This window comes from Sinocyclocheilus grahami, unplaced genomic scaffold (assembly GCF_001515645.1).
Source record: "Sinocyclocheilus grahami isolate Dianchi unplaced genomic scaffold, SAMN03320097.WGS_v1.1 scaffold507.1, whole genome shotgun sequence".
NCBI lineage: Eukaryota > Metazoa > Chordata > Actinopteri > Cypriniformes > Cyprinidae > Sinocyclocheilus > Sinocyclocheilus grahami.
In genome coordinates, this window is record NW_015505686.1 from 155329 (window position 1) to 175017 (window position 19689).

The window sequence follows — 19689 nt, forward strand, 5'->3', positions numbered from 1 at the left end:
TCAGTGTTTCCCAACCTTTCTTTAGTCGCGGCACCCTTTGGAAATTTTTACAAATTTGTGGCACCCTACAAAATTAATTTGGTCACAATATTTGAATTTCTAACTTCGATATGATAATTTGAAAAGTATAGATATTTGGTACAACAGAGAAGAACTGCAGAATATAATGTCATACAGATATTTTTAATATTATAAAAAATCAGTAGGCTAATTTCTAATGAAGAGACCAATTTATACGACAGACTTTAATGTAGGCTTTTATTCATATGTAAACATTGTGAGATAGTTATAATGGTAATTAAACAAAGTTTTGCTCACTCAGTGTATTTTTGTAGGGCTATTAAGAGATTTTATTTTATTTTTTACCAATTATCCAAATAATGTTTAATCTTAGAAAGCTATTATTATCAGAGGACACATGAGCATAACGATTAGCAGATCAATGAATGAGAGGGCAGCGTTACCAGAGTTGCCCATTTATCACACCTTGTTACAGCACAGTAGGGCTATTGCAGACAGAAACAATACTGTACTACATCGATGTTTCCTGTCAGCTTGATTTCTGAGTGGACTTTGCTGTTCCGATGAGCATGAACGGTATATGAATGGAGCAGTCACATGGGACGCGAGCGACTGAGCGGAGCACACACGCGCATAGAGCGGGATAACGCACACGCACACGCGCACACACGCACGCACGCACGCACACACACACACACACACACAAGTGAATCCTGAGCGGTGAACTCATTTTCGGCAGCCGGAATTTCTGTGCATCTCTAATTATTGGCGGCATTAGAAATGGATATTATATAATAGCTGCTTTTTTTAATATTTTAGCAATTTAAAAATATTAAAAAATGATTTTTTTATACAGCACCCCTGCTCTCGACAGACCCCGGTTGGGAAACACTGTTCTAAATAATTCCGCGAGTGGGGCTTGAGGAAGTGACGTCGCCTGCGTCTGCACAGTGCGACCTGATGCAACACTAGTTAGGACCTGAAGCAACACTAGTTAGGACAAGCTTTCCTTTCTTATTCCTTTTTTATTCTCTTTCCTTTTCTTATTCATTTCCTTTCATGCATGAACTATCTATCGCTGTGAAATACCTTATACAGCATTTGCATGCATGTTATTGCTTTTGTACACTAACTTACACTTGTTGTGCATAGAAGCGCTAACATAATCTTTATAAGCATAAAGTCTCTAACACATTACATCTGTCTGTGTGCTTTGCATATATGAACTTGTTTGATATACAGTGGGGCAAAAAAGTTTTTAGTCAGCCACCAATTGTGCAAGTTCTCCCACTTAAAAAGATGAGAGAGGCCTGTAATTTTCATCATAGGTATACCTCAACTATGAGAGACAAAATGAGAAAAAAATCCAGAAAATCACATTGTAGGATTTTTAAAGAATTTATTTGCAAATTATGGTGGGAAATAAGTATTTGGTCAATAACAAAATTTCTTCTCAATACTTTGTTATATACCCTTTGTTGGCAATGACAGAGGTCAAACGTTTTCTGTAAGTCTTCACAAGGTTTTCACACACTGTTGCTGGTATTTTGGCCCATTCCTCCATGCAGATCTCCTCTAGAGCAGTAATGTTTTGGGGCTGTCGCTGGGCAACACGGATTTTCATCTCCCTCCAAAGATTTTCTATGGGGTTGAGATCTGGAGACTGGCTAGGCCACTCCAGGACCTTGAAATGCTTCTTACGAAGACACTCCTTCACTGCCCGGGCGGTGTGTTTGGGATCATTGTCATGCTGAAAGACCCAGCCACGTTTCATCTTCAATGCCCTTGCTGATGGAAGGAGGTTTTCACTCAAAATCTCACCTCTCTATATATATATATATATATATATATATATATATATAGGGTACAACGGAGCTAAAGACCCACCTTAATAAAAAATGTTCATTCACTGCGCCTAAAATGTATAATTGCAGAAAAAATATATATGTTGTATTGAACATTAATGGAGCAACAGATTTTGTGTGAAAATGAATCATTCAAGTTGTTTATTTATTTTTTTTTTATTTTATAAATGGATGAGGTGGCAAGAGAGGGCCTTTTACCCCACACACGGGGTAAAAGGCACACAGTATTTATACAAATACTTCAGCTAAAATAATGTTTTTTTTTTTAAGTTAATACTTGTTCAAAACAATCACTTTAGCAAAGTTTGTACTATTTTCTGCTTATTTTGAAAAATAAAAGTACTCATTTTTTCCCCAATAAATATGCTTTCATTATTATGTGTTAATATAAAACATATATTTTAAAATACAGAAAAAAATATGTTTTAATAAGTAAAGATTCTGAGAGTATTGAAGGAGATCCAATAATGATTGAATATATATTTACAGTAGTAACAGCAAATTCTATTTTATTATATGATATGATTAATATCATGTTTTTAAATATGATGGTTTCATTCTAAACATGGTGATTATCTCTAATATGGACACCCAACATAATATATGATATTTACCATCTGAATCTAATGTCATGTCAACAAATGGAGAAGTCAGCCATCTATTAATTCTCATGTTAATTACTGTGCGCCTTTAGCCCCAACAGCAGGGGGCTAAAATACCATACTTTTACATATTCTTTCATTATTTAAAAACTGTTGCTTTAATTATCTAAAATAAAACTGAAAATCATAAAGAAGACCCTTGTCTCAAAATATATGCATTAATTTTTGCGATTCTCATTTGCTACTTAAATCTACAACATTTTTAAAAACATAAAATATTAGATCAAGTAAGCACAGAATCAACTTTGCACTGCTGCGCGCGATCCCGTCAAAGATCAGACAAATATACACGTGCATCTTGAAAAACTGATGTTTTGGAAAGTGCTACACCACGTTTTTGTGCCATCTAGTGGTTTAGATGAAAATAATATCAAAGGCGCCTTTTCCCCCGGGGCGCCTTTAGGTTGTACCCTATATATATATATAAAGTTTTAATTAGGATTTTTATACCATATCAAAATTCTTGATGCACTTAAATTTCATAATTTTTGTTACCAATTTCAATATTTCACAAAAAAATAATACTAGCCTAAGTAAAAATAAGCTTACTGAAGACAAGTAAACAGTCACAAATTAGGCTACAACAGAACAAAGATCATATGTTCTGATGGAGCGACTGAGCGGAGCGCACACGCATAGAGCGGATAATACTCAGAGCGTCACACCACGTGAAAGTGAATCCTGAGCGGTGAACTAATATTCGGCAGCCGAAATTTTGGTGCATCTCTAATTAGTGGCGACATCAGAAAACCATATGACCTGTATGATATTCCTTCATGCTGTTGAACACAAAATAATATATTTGGAACAATATTGGTAACCAAACAGTTGCTGGGCCCTCACTACTTCCATATATGAAAATAACACTCTATTGGAGTCAGTTGGGACCAGAAACTGTTACGATCATTCTTCAAAATATCTTCTTTTATGTTGAGGAGGAAAAGGAAATTCATAGAGGTTTAGAACAATTTGAGAGTAAGTATATGATGACAGTATCTTCATTTTTGGGTGAATATCCTTTTAAGATCTCATCATATAGGCTAAGGATCTCATATAGCCTAACACATGCTTTATCTTTAACTATTAACATTCATTTAAGACACAAATAACTGTGTTTACGAGGCTACTCGCAAAGACGGGCATTTTGACACAGAACTATGTGTATTTGACCATTTAAGCACAAGGAGCGAAAGTTTAGTCAATAATACGAGCAGGTGCGTGCCGCGTGTATGAGGTAGAAACCGTTTTAACACACACATTTACCAGAATGAATTCTGCCCCGCAGCGTAACGTCCATGAACAGTATAAACCATTAGTTTTAAACCCTGCTTAAAACGTCTTGAAATGATAAGCTTAGACTACATCATGACGTGCTTCAATCAACGATTGATATATTTCTACCGGATTATCTCCCTACCCTTTAATGAATATAGTTTATTAACTGGATTTATATGGTTTTTGTGTTTGAACAATCAAACTAACCTAAAATCTGTGTGGACGATGACACTGTTTTTATCTGCTCCGTGTGCCCGGTTCACTTGCTGTTCCAGCAACTTCCACTCCATCATCAGCTTTAGTAAAATAACCTGATAGCTGGGGAATTTACTAAGTCGTGTTTTTATGTTGTTTGTATTTGAAGTTTTTCGTTTTTTGAGCCCCTCTCTCTTTTAGAATTGCTGACATTTTTACTTATTGGAATGTTGTTCTTTGCGCGACCATTTCCAGATTACTCCAGAACAAAGTGAAAAGAGGTTCATGCAGACATACTGGGCAGCAATCACCTGATAGATACGTGCGCATATCATTCAAAAGTCAAATATAGAATAAATGCATTTGATTGGTAAACCAAATTCAAACATTACGTTTCAATCTCAAATGGTAATGCATGGAATTTACGGGAAAGCTCAACTAAATAACAGCGCTAATAAGTGGGGGGTGCGCGACCATTTCCAGATTACTCCAGAACAAAGTGAAAAGAGGTTCATGCAGACATACTGGGCAGCAATCACCTGATAGATACGTGCGCATATCATTCAAAAGTCAAATATAGAATAAATGCATTTGATTGGTAAACCAAATTCAAACATTACGTTTCAATCTCAAATGGTAATGCATGGAATTTACGGGAAAGCTCAACTAAATAACAGTGCTAATAAGTGGGGGGCGGGGTGGCTTTGGCGATCGGCACTCCAGTCAATCTACTCCACAGCCAATCACGGGCCCCCTCCTTGCTCGGGCCCCGGGGCTTCAGCCCCACCTAGCCCAATGGTTAAAACGGCCCTGACTCCCTGAATATGGTTCATGTAGGCATATATGGCAAAATTTTACTTGGATTCACCTAAGATTTGTGAAGTGATTTGTGCTGTAATTTATAAACAAAACATGCCCTTTTCTCCAAAAATGCCTTTTAAAGGGATAGTTCACCCAAAAATGAAAATTACCCCATGATTTCAACCTCAAGCCAGCCTAAGTGTATATGGCTTTCTTCTTTCAGACGAATACGATCGGAATTATATAAAAAAAATGTCCTGGCTCATTTTTTAATATAACTCCGATTGTATTAATCTGAAAGAAGAAAGTCATATACACCTAGGATGGCTTGAGGGTGAGTAAATCATGGGGTAATTTTCATTTTTTTGGTGAACTATCCCTTTAAGGACTGTCGTTTTTCAGACGCAGCCTGAATTCCTGCTCAAATTGATATAAGCAATAATGTTGATGAACAGAAAAAAGGCCAATAAAAGCCTGCAGAGATGTTGTTGTTCTCTTTTGCTGTCAGCTAAATTTTGGTCTATTTTGAAATACTGTGGCTTCTGAAAGTGAATGAACCAACAAGAAAATGTGACAATTTAGTCCATTTCAGAACAACACAAACAAGCCACATGTCTGAAACGTACCTACACTTAGGGAATTTAAGTGTTCCATTTTGTTTTGTCGCATTGAAATTTTAAAATGACCATGTCAAAAGACAACTGTAGGACCAAGCAGAAGCCTCTCTGCCAAGTGGCTGTGTTGGCAACAGGCAAGCAGTAAGTGGCAATTCATCTTTGGCAAGTGCTGATTTAATGTCTGCCCAAGTGGTGGATTTTGCCAGTTGTTGTGTGAGAAAGTCTGGGTTAAGTGCAGACACTAGAAATTAGATAAAACCTGTATTATATTTATTGGCATTTACATTTTTATGCATTTGACAGATTCAATATGGCACTCGAGGTTACAGATAATAGCCTGAAAATGTTCACAACATATTTATTTACAGCATTTTTTTTGTCCAAATAGAATGTGTCATGTTCTGCTTCAACCCAGCACTGTCCTTTATTCCCTCTCAAAAGATCTGCAGTGGCGTGTCAAAGATCCCCTGCATCTTCAAAGGAGGACGATGAACAAATCATTTAGTGCAGTGGATCTAGTTTAGATTAATCATTCGTAAGGCCAAATGAAATCTCCTGCGGAGAGCATTTGACATCCAATCCAGACTTCCTATTCTCTTTTTATGTGCTGCTTTGCTCATTTGACAGCTCTGTAGAGCAGTTTCACTGCGTAACCTTGCCAAGCGCCGGTTTCCCTCTGCCATTGATCAGCTCTGCGGGTTGTGTTCGTCGAAGCAGCCGTATTTTCACAGCTGAACTGACACCGTAACCTGTGTTTGCGGTTCAGGCGTAGCTGATTATTGATCAGCTTCTGTCAGGTTAGCTCAGCGTCAAAAACGATTCACAATGAGCTTCGTGCTGTTGGAGTTTCTGTGGACCTTTCTAGTAATTCAGACCATTGTTTGGTGTGAGAGAACAGGAAATTTATAATACTATATATTTTTGTTTAATTTTATGTTTTAATGATAAAAATTTATTATAATTTATTTTTGTTTTACTTATTCTAATAGATTTTTTTTTAATAAATAATTCCAATATATATATATATATACTCAAGTCCAATCAGTATAATCAAACACAGCTGGACTCAAGTGAAGGCATAGTACCATCTCAAGGATGATCAGAAGAAATGGACAGCACCTGAGTTAAATATATGAGTGTCACAGCAAAGGGTCTGAATACTTAGGACCATGTGATATTTCAGTTTTTCTTTTTTAATAAATCTGCAAAAATGTCAACAATTCTGTGTTTTTCTGTCAATATGGGGTGCTGTGTGTACATTAATGAGGAAAAAAAATTAACTTAAATGATTTTAGCAAATGGCTGCAATGTAACAAAGAGTGAAAAATGTAAAGGGGTCTGAATACTTTCCGTACCCACTGTATATACTGTATATACACACACACATATATGCTTTGAGAATTTTCCATTGTTGTAGTTTAAAGCAATATGTTTGTGTTTGATTCTTTGTATTCTTCTGCTCAGTGAACCTTTGAATTATTTGTTTTCAGAAGTTTGAGTCTGGAGCTTCTTTATCTTTCGATGCAGGGAGGTATTTGCTGCCTCTATGAATTTGTTTGTCCCCGTTGTTGATTGTGAATATCCAGCCAGATCAGGCCGGAGCCGAGGGAAGAATGTGGCATGATGGATCCAGTATAGGAATTCTGCCATAGAAGAAGAATAATTGAAGCTGGAAATGAACAGGAGTGATTTTGAGTTGAGATATGTTCAGTGTTGTCCAAAACAGGAAGTTCTGATTTGATCAAACTCTCTCTGGAGAAAGAGGCATCTCTCAGCCAAGTTTGATGCCAGTCTCTTTATTTCATAGCCAGTATAAACGTGACTGTGCAAAAATAAAAGAGATTGTGGTGTTCTCACACTAAAACAAATGCCTTTTATCTTCATCTCCTTGATCAGATGTAAGACTCGAGATTTGTGTGGCAGAGTTGGCACAGGATGTCATGTACTGTTTTTCACTTTAAAACTTTTATTTATTTTTCTCAATACATTTAAAATATTTATATTTTTATTTATTTTTAATATTAAATAAATGTATAATATATTTTTATTTATTTTATATTTTAAAAACATTTAAAACTTAAACTTAGTCTTAAACTTAGTCTTTTGTAAAATACATTTAATTTTTTTTATGTTTTTTACATTTAAATGTTCTACAATTTTTTAATAATTATTTTAATTAGTCCCTTTGAACAATGCATTTTCTTCGTATCTTTGGTTTTCAATACAAATTCTAAAAAGTGTGATATGTTGATGTTTATACACACACACACACACAATAACATACACTAATTCACACATATATATCATGTAATTCTTTTTCTTAATACATTTTATAAGTTGTAGTATATTTTTTTATTTATGTTATATGTAAGTACTGCATTTAAAACTTGCAGTATGTAGGTCTCGCGTGCTATTTTGCATTACACACACACGCAAACACATTTATTTATATTAAACATAGACATTTCTAATTTCATCACGTGTGGATGCATTAAATTCAGCGTGCATATACGTGCATGAAAGAAAATGCAATCATTATTCAGTACACATGTGCATGTATGAAAGAAAGATCAACTACATTTATTCATTCAGTAATTTAGTCCTTCACATTAAAAGTATATTTGCATTAATGATGTAGAGATGCATTAAATTCAGTGTCCAAATGTGTACATGAAAGAAAAAAGCTATAACAATTCAGTATGCATGTAAATGCATAAAAGAAATGATCAGCTGCAGTTCAGCATACATATGTTACATTGCATACACTGAAGATTTGTTTTCTTTTTCTTACTCTTGCAAGAATGAAAAGCTCAATGCTGCATGCAAATATTGCAGACATCATCAATGATGGTTATAGAATTTTGAATGTTGAAGTGACCTGAATTACAAAGTACTGACCTGACCTGTTCACATCCTCTGACTCAGATATGAGCTATTTTTACAGGTTGAAACTCGTAATTACGGTAATTCAGTGGGGATTTCAAACTTTAATGTTAAATTTAAGTGCTAAAGAAATCTGTTAAGCAGTTGGAGCTGACTTAATTGGAGAATTTTGTGAAGATGAGGAAAAAGAAGTCTGAGGGATTTCAATAAAGTGCCACTTTGAAGCGTTGTAATTAATTGATCTTACGTAACCATTCTGTCTTCACCACACATTTTTAAGCACTCGATTCAGCAATGACAGTGAGAGATATCCCTCATGTTCTTTCACCATTGATTAATAGCGGCGTGTCAACCAGGCAGAACTGTGTTTGAAGGACATTGCTCTGCTTTCTAGCTTTGAAATTCAGAACAAGCAGATTGAAAAGGGTCTTTTGTGTCCCTCAGACCTGATTCTGACTTGAGTTTCTTTCAGCATTGAGTAGTGCACTTGAAAACATGTGCTCTGATCTTGAAGAAGACAAGACGGATATTTCCTTTAGCCTTGTGGAATAAAACTCTCGAGCAGGTACGGCTCTAGTGTGATTGTAGTGGCCTGAAAGCACCAGACACCTTCATGTTTGCCAGCGAATGGCTTTTGCCAAGCGAGAGTCAGCGCTAATGTGGAGGAAATGGGATGAGAAGATAAACTCTTCCTGGGGTCACCGGCCTGCTGATTCTGTGCTTTTATATAGATTTCCAAGTAAAATTTATGCTGTTGCATGACCGCGCTTCAGCTTAATAATTCATCTAAATGACCACATGGTTAAACATTAACAGGAGGGCTGTTAATAGATCGCTGACATTCATGTTCTAGAATCTAAGAAAGCTTAGGACCAAGTTTATCCAGACCTTCTGATTTGGTTAGGAAGAGTTTGTTCCAAATCATTTGCATGCACATAATGGCCAATGTACTTGTTGAAGGTTTTGTGCTGTTTTGGTTTTTAAAATGAAAATGACCTATTCTATTCTTCTTTTTCAAAATAATAATAATAAGTACATATAGGTAGTTTCAGTTTAATTTTCAGTGTAATTAATAAAACAATAATAATAATAATTATAATAAAAATAATAAAATAACAATTTTCAGTGTCATTATTATTGTTAATAATGATAATAATAATAATAATACTTAAAGGTAATCTTCAAGGTAGTTTTCAGGGTCATCATTGATATAATAATAATTTAATAATAATTTTCCAGGCAGTTTTCAGTGTCGTTGAAAATAAAATAAAAAAAGAAATTAAATTAAATTAAAAGAAATGAAAAGAAAAGCAGTCAAATAACCAACATAAACCAGTGAGACTTACAGTATCTCACAGAAGTGAGTACACCCCTCACATTTTTGTAAATATTTTATTATATATTTTCATGTGACAACACTGAAGAAATGACACTTTGCTACAATGTAAAGTAGTGAGTGTAATTGCTTGTATAACAGTGTAAATTTGCTGTCCCTTCAAAATAACTCAACACACAGCCATTAATGTCTAAACCGCTGGCCACAAAAGTGAGTACACCCCTAAGTGAAAATGTCCAAATTGGGCCCAATTAACCATTTTCTCTCCCCGGTGTCATGTGACTCATTAGTGTTAGAAGGTCTCAGGTGTGAATGGGGAGCAGGTGTGCTAAATTTGGTGTTATCGCTCTCTTTCTCTCATACTGGTCACTGAAAGTTCAACATGACACCTCATGGCAAAGAACTCTCTGAGGATCTGAAAAAAAAGAATTGTTGCTCTACATAAAGATGGCGTAGGCTATAAGAAGATTGCCAAGACCCTGAAACTGAGCTGCAGCACGGTGGCCAAGACCATACAGCGGTTTAACAGGACAGGTTCCACTCAGAATAGGCCTCGCCATGGTCGACCAAAGAAGTTGAGTGCACATGCTCAGCATCATATCCAGAGGTTGTGTTTGGGAAATAGACGGAAATAGAGTGCTGCCAGCATTGCTGCAGATTTTGAAGGGGTGGGGGGTCAGCCTGTCAGTGCTCAGACCATACGCCGCACACTGCATCAAATTGGTCTGCATGGCGTCCCAGAAGGAAGCCTCTTCTAAAGATGATGCACAAGAAAGCCCGCAAACAGTTTGCTGAAGACAAGCAGACTAAGGACATGGATTACTGGAACCATGTCCTGTGGTCTGATGAGACCAAGATAAACTTATTTGGTTCAGATGGTGTCAAGCGTGTGTGGCAGCAACCAGGTGAGGAGTACAAAGACAAGTGTCTTGCCAACAGTCAAGCATGGTGGTGGGAGTGTCATGGTCTGGGGCTGCATGAGTGCTGCCGGCACTGGGGAGCTACAGTTCATTGAGGGAACCATGAATGCCAACATGTACTGTGACATACTGAAGCAGAGCATGATCCCCTCCCTTTCGGATACTGGGTCGCAGGGCAGTATTCCAACATGATAACAACCCCAAACACACCTCCAATGCTGGAAAATAATGGTGGCCACACAAAATATTGACACTCTGGGCCCAATTTGGAAATTTTCACTTAGGGGTGTACTCACTTTTGTGGCCAGCGGTTTAGACATTAATGGCTGTGTGTTGAGTTATTTTGAGGAGACAGCAAATTTACACTGTTATACAAGCTGTGCACTCACTACTTTACATTGTAGCAAAGTGTAATTTCTTCAGTGTTGTCACATGAAAAGATATAATAAAATATTTACAAAAATGTGAGGGGGTGTGCTCACTTCTGTGAGATACTGTAAGTAACTCAGTAGCTTTGGCATACTTCTTCATAAATCAAAATTTAAAAACCGTTAATAAAATAAATATAACTAGCTATAAAGATTTTTGCCAGAATAATTATATAGTTTACAGTATATTCATTATCTTTATTCTGCATGATAATGATTATTTTCCAACATATACACTTCAATAAGTTTTAATCCTCTCAAAAATGTCATTCAGTTGAATAGTAACTATTAAAAGACTTTTTGAACAAAACGCTAAAGTTTTAAGTGATAAATAATGAGAACTTACATTTTTGCAAATGTACCGTCCAGTACTGATGCAAAGCGGCCTGCTGTTGCTATGGTAACATCTGTATTGGGTGCATATTCGGTTTGTTTTGCCACTAGGTGAAAATATGATCTTGCCATTTAACTTTTTGTCATTGTGAAATGTTGTTTGTTTCAGTTAAACAGCCTCAATCTATTGTTTTGACGTCCTTTAGGTGCGTTCGACTCTTAAATAGCAGGTCAGACTCCTGTAATACACAGAACTCCTGCAAACTCCAGGAATCAGTCTGCGCACGTGGCTTTGCTGAGTCAGACGTTTTTCTGGCACTTTTACTGCGTCCGCTCGGTGCCATGGGCAGAACCTGGTTGCCATGACGACCTGTTCCTTTTTTTGTGTGTGCTGTGACATCGTGGTTACCCCCGACAACCGTTCTAGAGCAACAGCCATCACAACGGTGCTGACGTGGTAAACCAGAGATCAGCAGAATGTTGTGTTTAATGGCAGGAGCTTTAATGAACTAAGGTGAATCATTCTGACTTGGGCGAGTACATAACCACCTAGTGACCACCCTAGTAACACACTAGCATTATGGCGGTGAGTTTTGCACTGGTAAACACTATTCCCGTTTTCTTCGGAGAATGTAAAAATGTAGTTTTTGTGTAGAGTTTGCATTTCTCTGCATGTTTGATTGCCCATTTCTCTCTCTGTCTTTGTTCTGTTCATACTTATGAAGGAATATCTCCACCCATCTGCAGATGATCTACCTATCAGTGTCACATCTCCTAGCAACAGCTCTTTAAAAAACTAAATATAACACTTGGTAAGGTGTCGCACCAGAGCCATGTGTATGAGCGCGTGTACATGCATATGGTACAGGTGTGTGTTGCAGTGTATTGTTTCCATACAGATCCAGCTGTATCCTTGGGCATTTGTGTGCTGTAACTCTATCTGATGTGCTTTCTGATGCCAAAGAAAAGTCCAGCTCACATTTCAGCACAAAATCAAGAGTATTACGAATATTAAACTGATCTCATTTTCATGAAAATTAAACATACTTTTTAACCTAAATGAACATTACTGTAATGCATCCTGAAATGTAACCTTTGCTTGTTTTTGTGTTTCAGTGTCATGAAAATGAATCATGTCCAACAAATGGCCCTATATGAGCATAATTTTCTTGCAAAATATATTTTCTTATTGAGAAATGTGACCAAAACATCTTGACCAGTTTGGTGAGATTCAGCTGTAGAGATTTTCTGAATTAATACATGGGCTACTGAAGTGTGTGTATGTGTGTGTAAATATATAAAATAAAAACAACCAATGAAACACCTTTTTTTCATAATCCAGTTAAAGTTTGGGTTTACTCAAAGTTTTGCCCTGTTTTATTATTTTGATAGCTAAGTGGCAGTGTTTGTGATCTGTGTTTGATCTTCGGCATTTAATGACAAACCTTTAAATGAAACAGGAGTTTTGGAATGATTCTTGATTGAACAGCTTGTGTTTAGTCGGTGCCTGTGGCATTGTTCTGTTCCAAAACTACTTTCTGTTTCTGGTGGAATGCTATTTTGGGACTTGAAATAACATTTGGGTTTGCAGAGTGAAAATCTTTATTTCACCAAGTCTTACGTCAGTCAGGAGGGACCATGAATATTTGATGATGCAAAGCTAAACATTTGGTCTCGGCTTATAAAAAAAGCTTGACATTTGCCTTCACGGTTGTGATAGCGACTGTTAAATCATCATTACCCAAACAGATGGCCGTACCTGCCGCTTCTCAGAGCTTAAACCTAGTCCTCGGAGAGCAGCGCTACAACTGTCCTGTCAATGAGAGATTATTTATCTGTGCGGGACTCATCCTGCAGTGAGTTGCTGTAGTCCTGCGGGGCAGGCTGTCTGTCTGTATGTCATTGACAGAGGCCCGCAGGGACCACATCTTCCAGCATGCTGCTCTCCAGGGACGGGGCTCGTGTGACAGCCCTGCCTCCGGCACTTGAAGAGACACTGAGAACTCCTCAGCATGATAGATAGCGACAGCTGAGAGCATGTGAGAGAGATGCAACTTTCTTCACTATAACATATAACCTGTATTATTTTCTGTATTATTTAGCGTTTGTTCATGATCTGCTCTGAGATCAGTGCTGGGTCATCGTGGGTTACCACTGTTTGACTCTCTGAGAGGCAGAACTAAGGTTGATGATCAACTGAAATAGCCTAGTAGATTGTTTTTGTGGGTCTCATTTAATTTTAAAGGGTTTGTTCACTCAAGATTGAAAATTCTGTCATCATTTACTCACCCACATGTCATTCGAACCGATTTTCTCTTCCGTGGAGCATAAAAGGGGATCTGCTCTTTTTCATACAATGAAAGTGAATGTGGAATAAAGTTGTTGTTCTGCAAAAATGTAAAAAAAAATAGTCCAAATTACAATACCGTTTATATATACGGTTAGGCCTGGGCGATAAAACGGTATCGATATTTATCAACAATACACCTTCTTTGATATCATCAGTGGCGTGCGAGATGTGTTGATGATGTTAGTGATGTTGTTGCATTTTAATGTATTGTTAGTCTAGCCCACGAGACGCGCCGCTGCTGCGTTATTCATTCAGAATATTAGAGAAATATAGAAGCTCAATGCGGAGAAGATCTTGAATGGGTTAAAACCGAAACCAAGCCATTCACACCGAACGGATATTCAGTGCATTTTTTAGACGGACAAAATGACTGCTGCACTCGCGTCTCACAGAAGAGATGTATAGAAAGCCGTGCAAAGTTAAAACGGTTTAAAATTTTAGAAAACACGTCACGGATTTGTGGAGGTTTATTCCTTTTCACTGCGTCTCATATGTTTTTAAATGCAGTCTGTGTGAATGGCGCTTCGGCTCTTTGGATTAAGCAATGCATAAATACATGATACTGTTTTGTTCATAATTGTTTATGCAATTTATGAAATTATATTTGATTTTTATTAGTTAATTTAGACGTAATGCACGTTTTTATAGAGTTAATTCCTTGCGTTGGCAATTTAAATGCGCTGCATTATTTTGCTCATTGCGCCCTCCTGTGGCCTCGGGAGACAATTAGACATATACAATAAAGACCTATTCAATCTGCATATAAAACATTAGAAATTAGATATTTATATATATATATATATATATATATATATATATATATATTAATGATTTTGAAATTATAATGAGTGGATTTATTCATTTAATTTTGAGTTAACTGTTGCTTTCAGTAGGTTATTTTCTACACATTTTATGTATTTATTTTATTTTATTGTTTAAATACTATATATATATAAATATATACTTTTTTTTTTACAGTTCTTCTACAGACTTCTTATTTAATTCGCATCCAAAATATTGGAAGTATTCTTTTCCTGAAGTGATGCTTCATTTTTCTGAATCACACTGTAATCACAAAAGCAAAACTTAATATAGAAGAAGTGTTTGATATTTGATGGTATTGGTTTTTCAGTGCCTGCATGCTCATTCCTTTAAATGCTGGGAGTTTTGCACTATGTTTAGCATTTCAAGCTGTTTTGGTTCATGCATAGTGGTAGAGTTCATTTTGTTTTTAATGAATCAGACAGTGTGTAATGAGTGCTCTGTGTATATTCATATTTGATGGCTTTACGAACCGTTTGAAGGCAAAGTGGTATAGTTTTGAATAGAGAGTTTGTCCTTGAAGATTTTTTAAGAAATGTGTTACAGGATTCAGTAAATGAGCTTGTGTTTGTGATGTTATGACTGAATGACTTCTAATTGCGGTTTAGTTTCATTAAATGTTCTGGGTGAGCTGGAGAGTTTTGCGTTGCAGATATAAAGCGTGTCTACACAGTGTTTCAAAAGAGAAGACTCCTTTAGCTTCTCTCATGCTTTGGGCTGAACTTCTCCTGTCTCTCTCTCTGTTTGTCTGCAGATGTTGTGGTTAATGGTGAGCCGTGTGACTGTGACGTGGTCGCTGACTGCAGGGTCGGAGACGCTGTGCCATTAGAGGTAAAACTGACCAACCGCAGCAAGAGCGCTGTCGGGCCGTTCTCTCTGACCGTCGTTCCCTTCCAAGACTATCAGAACGGAGTCCAAAACTACGACCTGCAGGATGCCGTCACTTTCATTGGCTCCAACACCTTCTACATCGGCACGGTGAGCCAATGACGCACAGCAGCAGGACTCCGTCTGAGCCGGGTCACGTCCTCAACTAACTCTCAATCACAGTCAAGGTGTTGAAGACCCACTTACATACAAGGCTCTTTCAACAGAAATCCAAATTTAGCTTCCCCCAATCATTTTGTGTCCGTTCTAAGACTCTTTGGGTGTTTTCACATTATTGTGTTTCTTTCGTGAGAGGTTTCCAAGACGTTTGGCTTATACACTAACACTCTAATAATACACTATTTAAACACATCTACTTAGTCTTTATTAGTGTTCTTTTCCACATTGGAGTAAAGTCATCATAACTATGAAAAAAGAATAGGAGCTATGTAAAGACCAGAAATGTTAAACAAATGAAAATTCATATTTTTCTTTAAAGCATAACATAGTTGACCTTTAGATGAAAATATTGTTTTCAAGAGATAAATTAATAAATTGTCACCTGTGTCCAATCTTTTAACTGGTGTGAAATTTTGACAGAAATATCAATATACATGTAGTGTTGCATAATATTTTTGTAATATTTCTAATACTTAATATGTGTTACTACTACTACTGCTACTATTACAAGTAGTAGTAGTTGTAGTAGTAATAATCTATTAAATGAACATTTATATATATTTTTAGTAATTTATTTATTTGTACAAACAAAATAATTACAAATATTAAATCATAAGCCTTTAATTAAAAATGTTTTTAAGATAATGTGAAGCATAAATTCAGTTCCTTGTACCCAAAATTTTACCTTGTAGTGTATGTGAAATTATGACAGAAATATATAAATGCATAATATACAGTGGTGTGAAAAAGTTTTTGCCCCCTTCCTGTTTTTTTAATTGTTTGCATATTTGTCACACTTAAAAGATTCAGATCATCAAACCAATTTTAATATTACGCAAATATAATGCAAGTAAATACAAAATGCAGTTTTTAAATGATAATTTCATTTATTAAGGGAAAAAAGCTGTCCAAACCTACGTGGCCCTACGTGAAAAATGATTTGCCCCTTCCTCTTAAATCATGAAAGAACTGTGATTAACCACATCATTTTAGAAAGCTGAGTTAAATTTCACTAGCCACACGCAGGCCTGATTACTGCCAGACCTGTTGAATCAAGAAATCACTTAAATAGAAGCTGTCTGACAAAGTGAAGCATGCTTAAAGAGCAACACATATGCTCGAAAACCCTCCAATGTGGCTGAATGAAAACAATTCTGCAAAGAAGAGTGGGCCAAAATTCCTGTGAAAGACTCATTGCCATTTATCGCAAACACTTGATTGCAGTTGTTGCTGCAAAGCGTGGCACAACCAGTTATTAGATTTCGGGGGCAATTACTTTTTCACGTAGTGCCAGGCAGGTTTGGACAGCTTTTTTCCCTTAATAAATGAAATCATAATTTCAAAACTGCAGTTTGTATTTACTCAGGTTATCTTTGTGTAATATAAAAATTTGTTTGATGATCTGAATCTTTTAAGTGTGACAAATATGCAAACAATTAAAAAAACAGGAAGGGGGCAAAAACTTTTTCACACCACTGTATATAATACTGCATGACAGTTTTCTAATATGTACATGTAATTTTGTATTTTAATTAGTATTACCACTATTAATAATAATAATCAATTACATTGAATTAAATCAAAATGTACATGCAATTTTAATTATTGATTTATTTGTACAAACAATAATTACAAGCATTAAATCATAAACCTTTAGATTAAAAATGTTTTTAAGATAATGAGAAGCAGAAATTCAGTTATAAGTGTATGAACTTTTAACTGCTAGCTTATGTGAAACTGTCAAATATATTTTTTTATGATACTACTGATATTATTATTATTATAAAAACGAGGTAGATTGAATCACTAAAATGGAGCAAAGTGAGATCTATGCCCATATTAAGACCAGACACAATTAATTTTCTTTCACTCTGTTCAGTTTTTGGTCCACATGCAGCGGTATAAGTTTGTCTCTTTTAAAGAGGATGGACTGTCTTTGCTTCTGACCACCGCAGGACATGTGTGTGCAGAGTGTGTAGGTTGAAGCGCTGAAGTCAGCAGGTGTTTGAGGTGTGTGATGTTCTCGTCTGCAGGTGAACCCTACAGAGAACTCAGTGTGTGTGGGAGCCCTGCTCTTCTTATACACTGGGGATTTCTATCTGAACATCAAGTTTCAAGATGACAGCACAGCCCGCGACCTGCCGCCCGCCTGGTTCTGTCTGCCCAGCGTCCACATCAGAGCCCAGGAGCCAATCGAAGCAGCCGCCTGAGCTTCTGACCTCACAGACTCAGTAGGCCTTTGTAAAGGACCTGGGAGAGATCTGCTGTTTTTCAGACGACTACTGAGCTAATCTACATATTTATATTGAGTCTAGAGCAAGTGCACTTCTAGTGTATGAAGCTTTTAGAGTTTGAAGATGTTTCAGTTTATGCCAAATCCTCCACTTTCCGATCCATTCTGAAGACCTCATTCTCCTCTTTAGAGAAAGACAAAAGGATGAAGAACATCTTTCAGGTAACCACTAAGTGAAAACATCTGAGGTCTTACAATTTAGTCCTGATGAAACTAACTGATGAAAATGTCTCCAGCTCATATTTCATCCCCCAAAGAAAGGAAAATTTGATTTAGTTGAAGCCTTTAGTCGATTTTTTTTTTTTAAATGACAAATAAGAACTTTTTTGTCTTAAGTCTCATTACTGTAATGTGTTTGATCTTTTTTCTATTAGGTTGTTTTGTAATTCTCATAATTGTAAATGTTGATTCTCAGAATTATATTACTGCAATACTGCAATATTTTTGTTATTTTGCAATAATATGTATAACAATAATTTGACTACAGTATTTTAAAAAAAAATTATTATATTGAAATAAAATTATAAAATATAGTGATCATAGATCAAATTTAAATTTGATTGGATTTTTTTGCATTGTAGTAATGAGGGTTGGAGGGGAACTGTTTTGAACAGTCTGAATTCTAAAATAATTCTTAGTTCTCAAAAAAAATTGTAATTGGATAAAAACAGGCCTTTAAATAAAAAAATAAATAAAGATTTACCTGTCATCTTTTGATTTTGGGCTGAAATATGGCCTGGATATGTTCTCGGCAGGTTTTGTAGGGGTTTGCCTTAATAATGCATGTAAATATGGTTTACACACTTATCACAAAATTTTCATATAGAAATGCATACAGCTTTTAGCACATTTGGATCAGTTTTTTTGGGGGTTGATGCATAAATGGTTTCGTGACAGCGTGTGGGAACCACGAATTGGATTCACATTTATGTAATTATGAAACTGGTCTAGTCTCTTTAATGTGTTTGCTTATGAATCTGATGTCCAATCAGCTGATGATTTTAATCTATTTATGAATCTAAGCTAAAGATTGGTATGTTGACTTCACTTGACTTTGCAGTTATACAAATTAGATCAAATGTTGATTAAATGTTAATTAAAAACTCAAAATATAGTGGTTTGAAGAGTTTTTCAGCACTTTAGAATTCATTTCTTAAGTGTGTTTCAGACCTGCTCTAAAATACAAAAAAGCACCCAGACTTAAGAATGAACTTGAGCACAACAGGATATGAGTATGTGCTGGTTTTCACCTCATAGTGTTCTAGGAACTGAGGTCATTTTTCTGAGGTGAGCTTTCTAGCAACCGATGATTGCTGGAAATGTGATATTAATGCTTTTATTGTGGTGCATTGTGGTCTACATTATGTGCTGAAATGGTAAGTGATTGCAGTTGCAGTAATTCAATTAGCAGTAAACGTCCACTCAGGGATTCCAGCGCTGAGATAGTCTCAAAGTCTCGAAATCTCAGAATCATTAACAGAAGAGGTCATTTGCTTTTAAAATGATTCATCCGAAGGTTCAGATAATATTACATTGGCCGTTTATGTAGAATATTTAGGTTACAGTAGGAATAATATCAATTTACTCAAAAAATCAATACATAAATTAGGTTTTGATTGCATTGTCATGAAAAACTGAAGTTGACCGTATATTTTACAGTATATATTAAAAGTAATTTAAACCATCATTAATGAGATGCCACTTTTGGAGCAGAAACTCAGTGTCTTATAGTGTATAAATTACAGTAAATAATGAGTTATTTAATTGATTATGATAATCAGCAATACAATAATGAAATAACATTTAATATTTAGAAATATCAGTATATTATGACAGTATTT

At 35.9% G+C, this 19689-nt stretch overlaps 1 protein-coding gene across 1 annotated transcript in view; it reads left to right on the plus strand.

The window, feature by feature from the left end:
* LOC107554570 (trafficking protein particle complex subunit 9-like) overlaps nt 1-18125 on the plus strand; it is a 171180-nt gene extending 153055 nt beyond the window's left edge. Inside the window, exons 11-12 of the mRNA XM_016237130.1 lie at nt 15263-15486; nt 17589-18125. Of these exons, the coding sequence (XP_016092616.1) occupies nt 15263-15486; nt 17589-17765 (401 nt within the window). The 3' untranslated portion in view covers nt 17766-18125. The remainder of the gene's footprint in view (nt 1-15262; nt 15487-17588) is intronic.
* Nucleotides 18126-19689: the final 1564 nt, after the last annotated feature.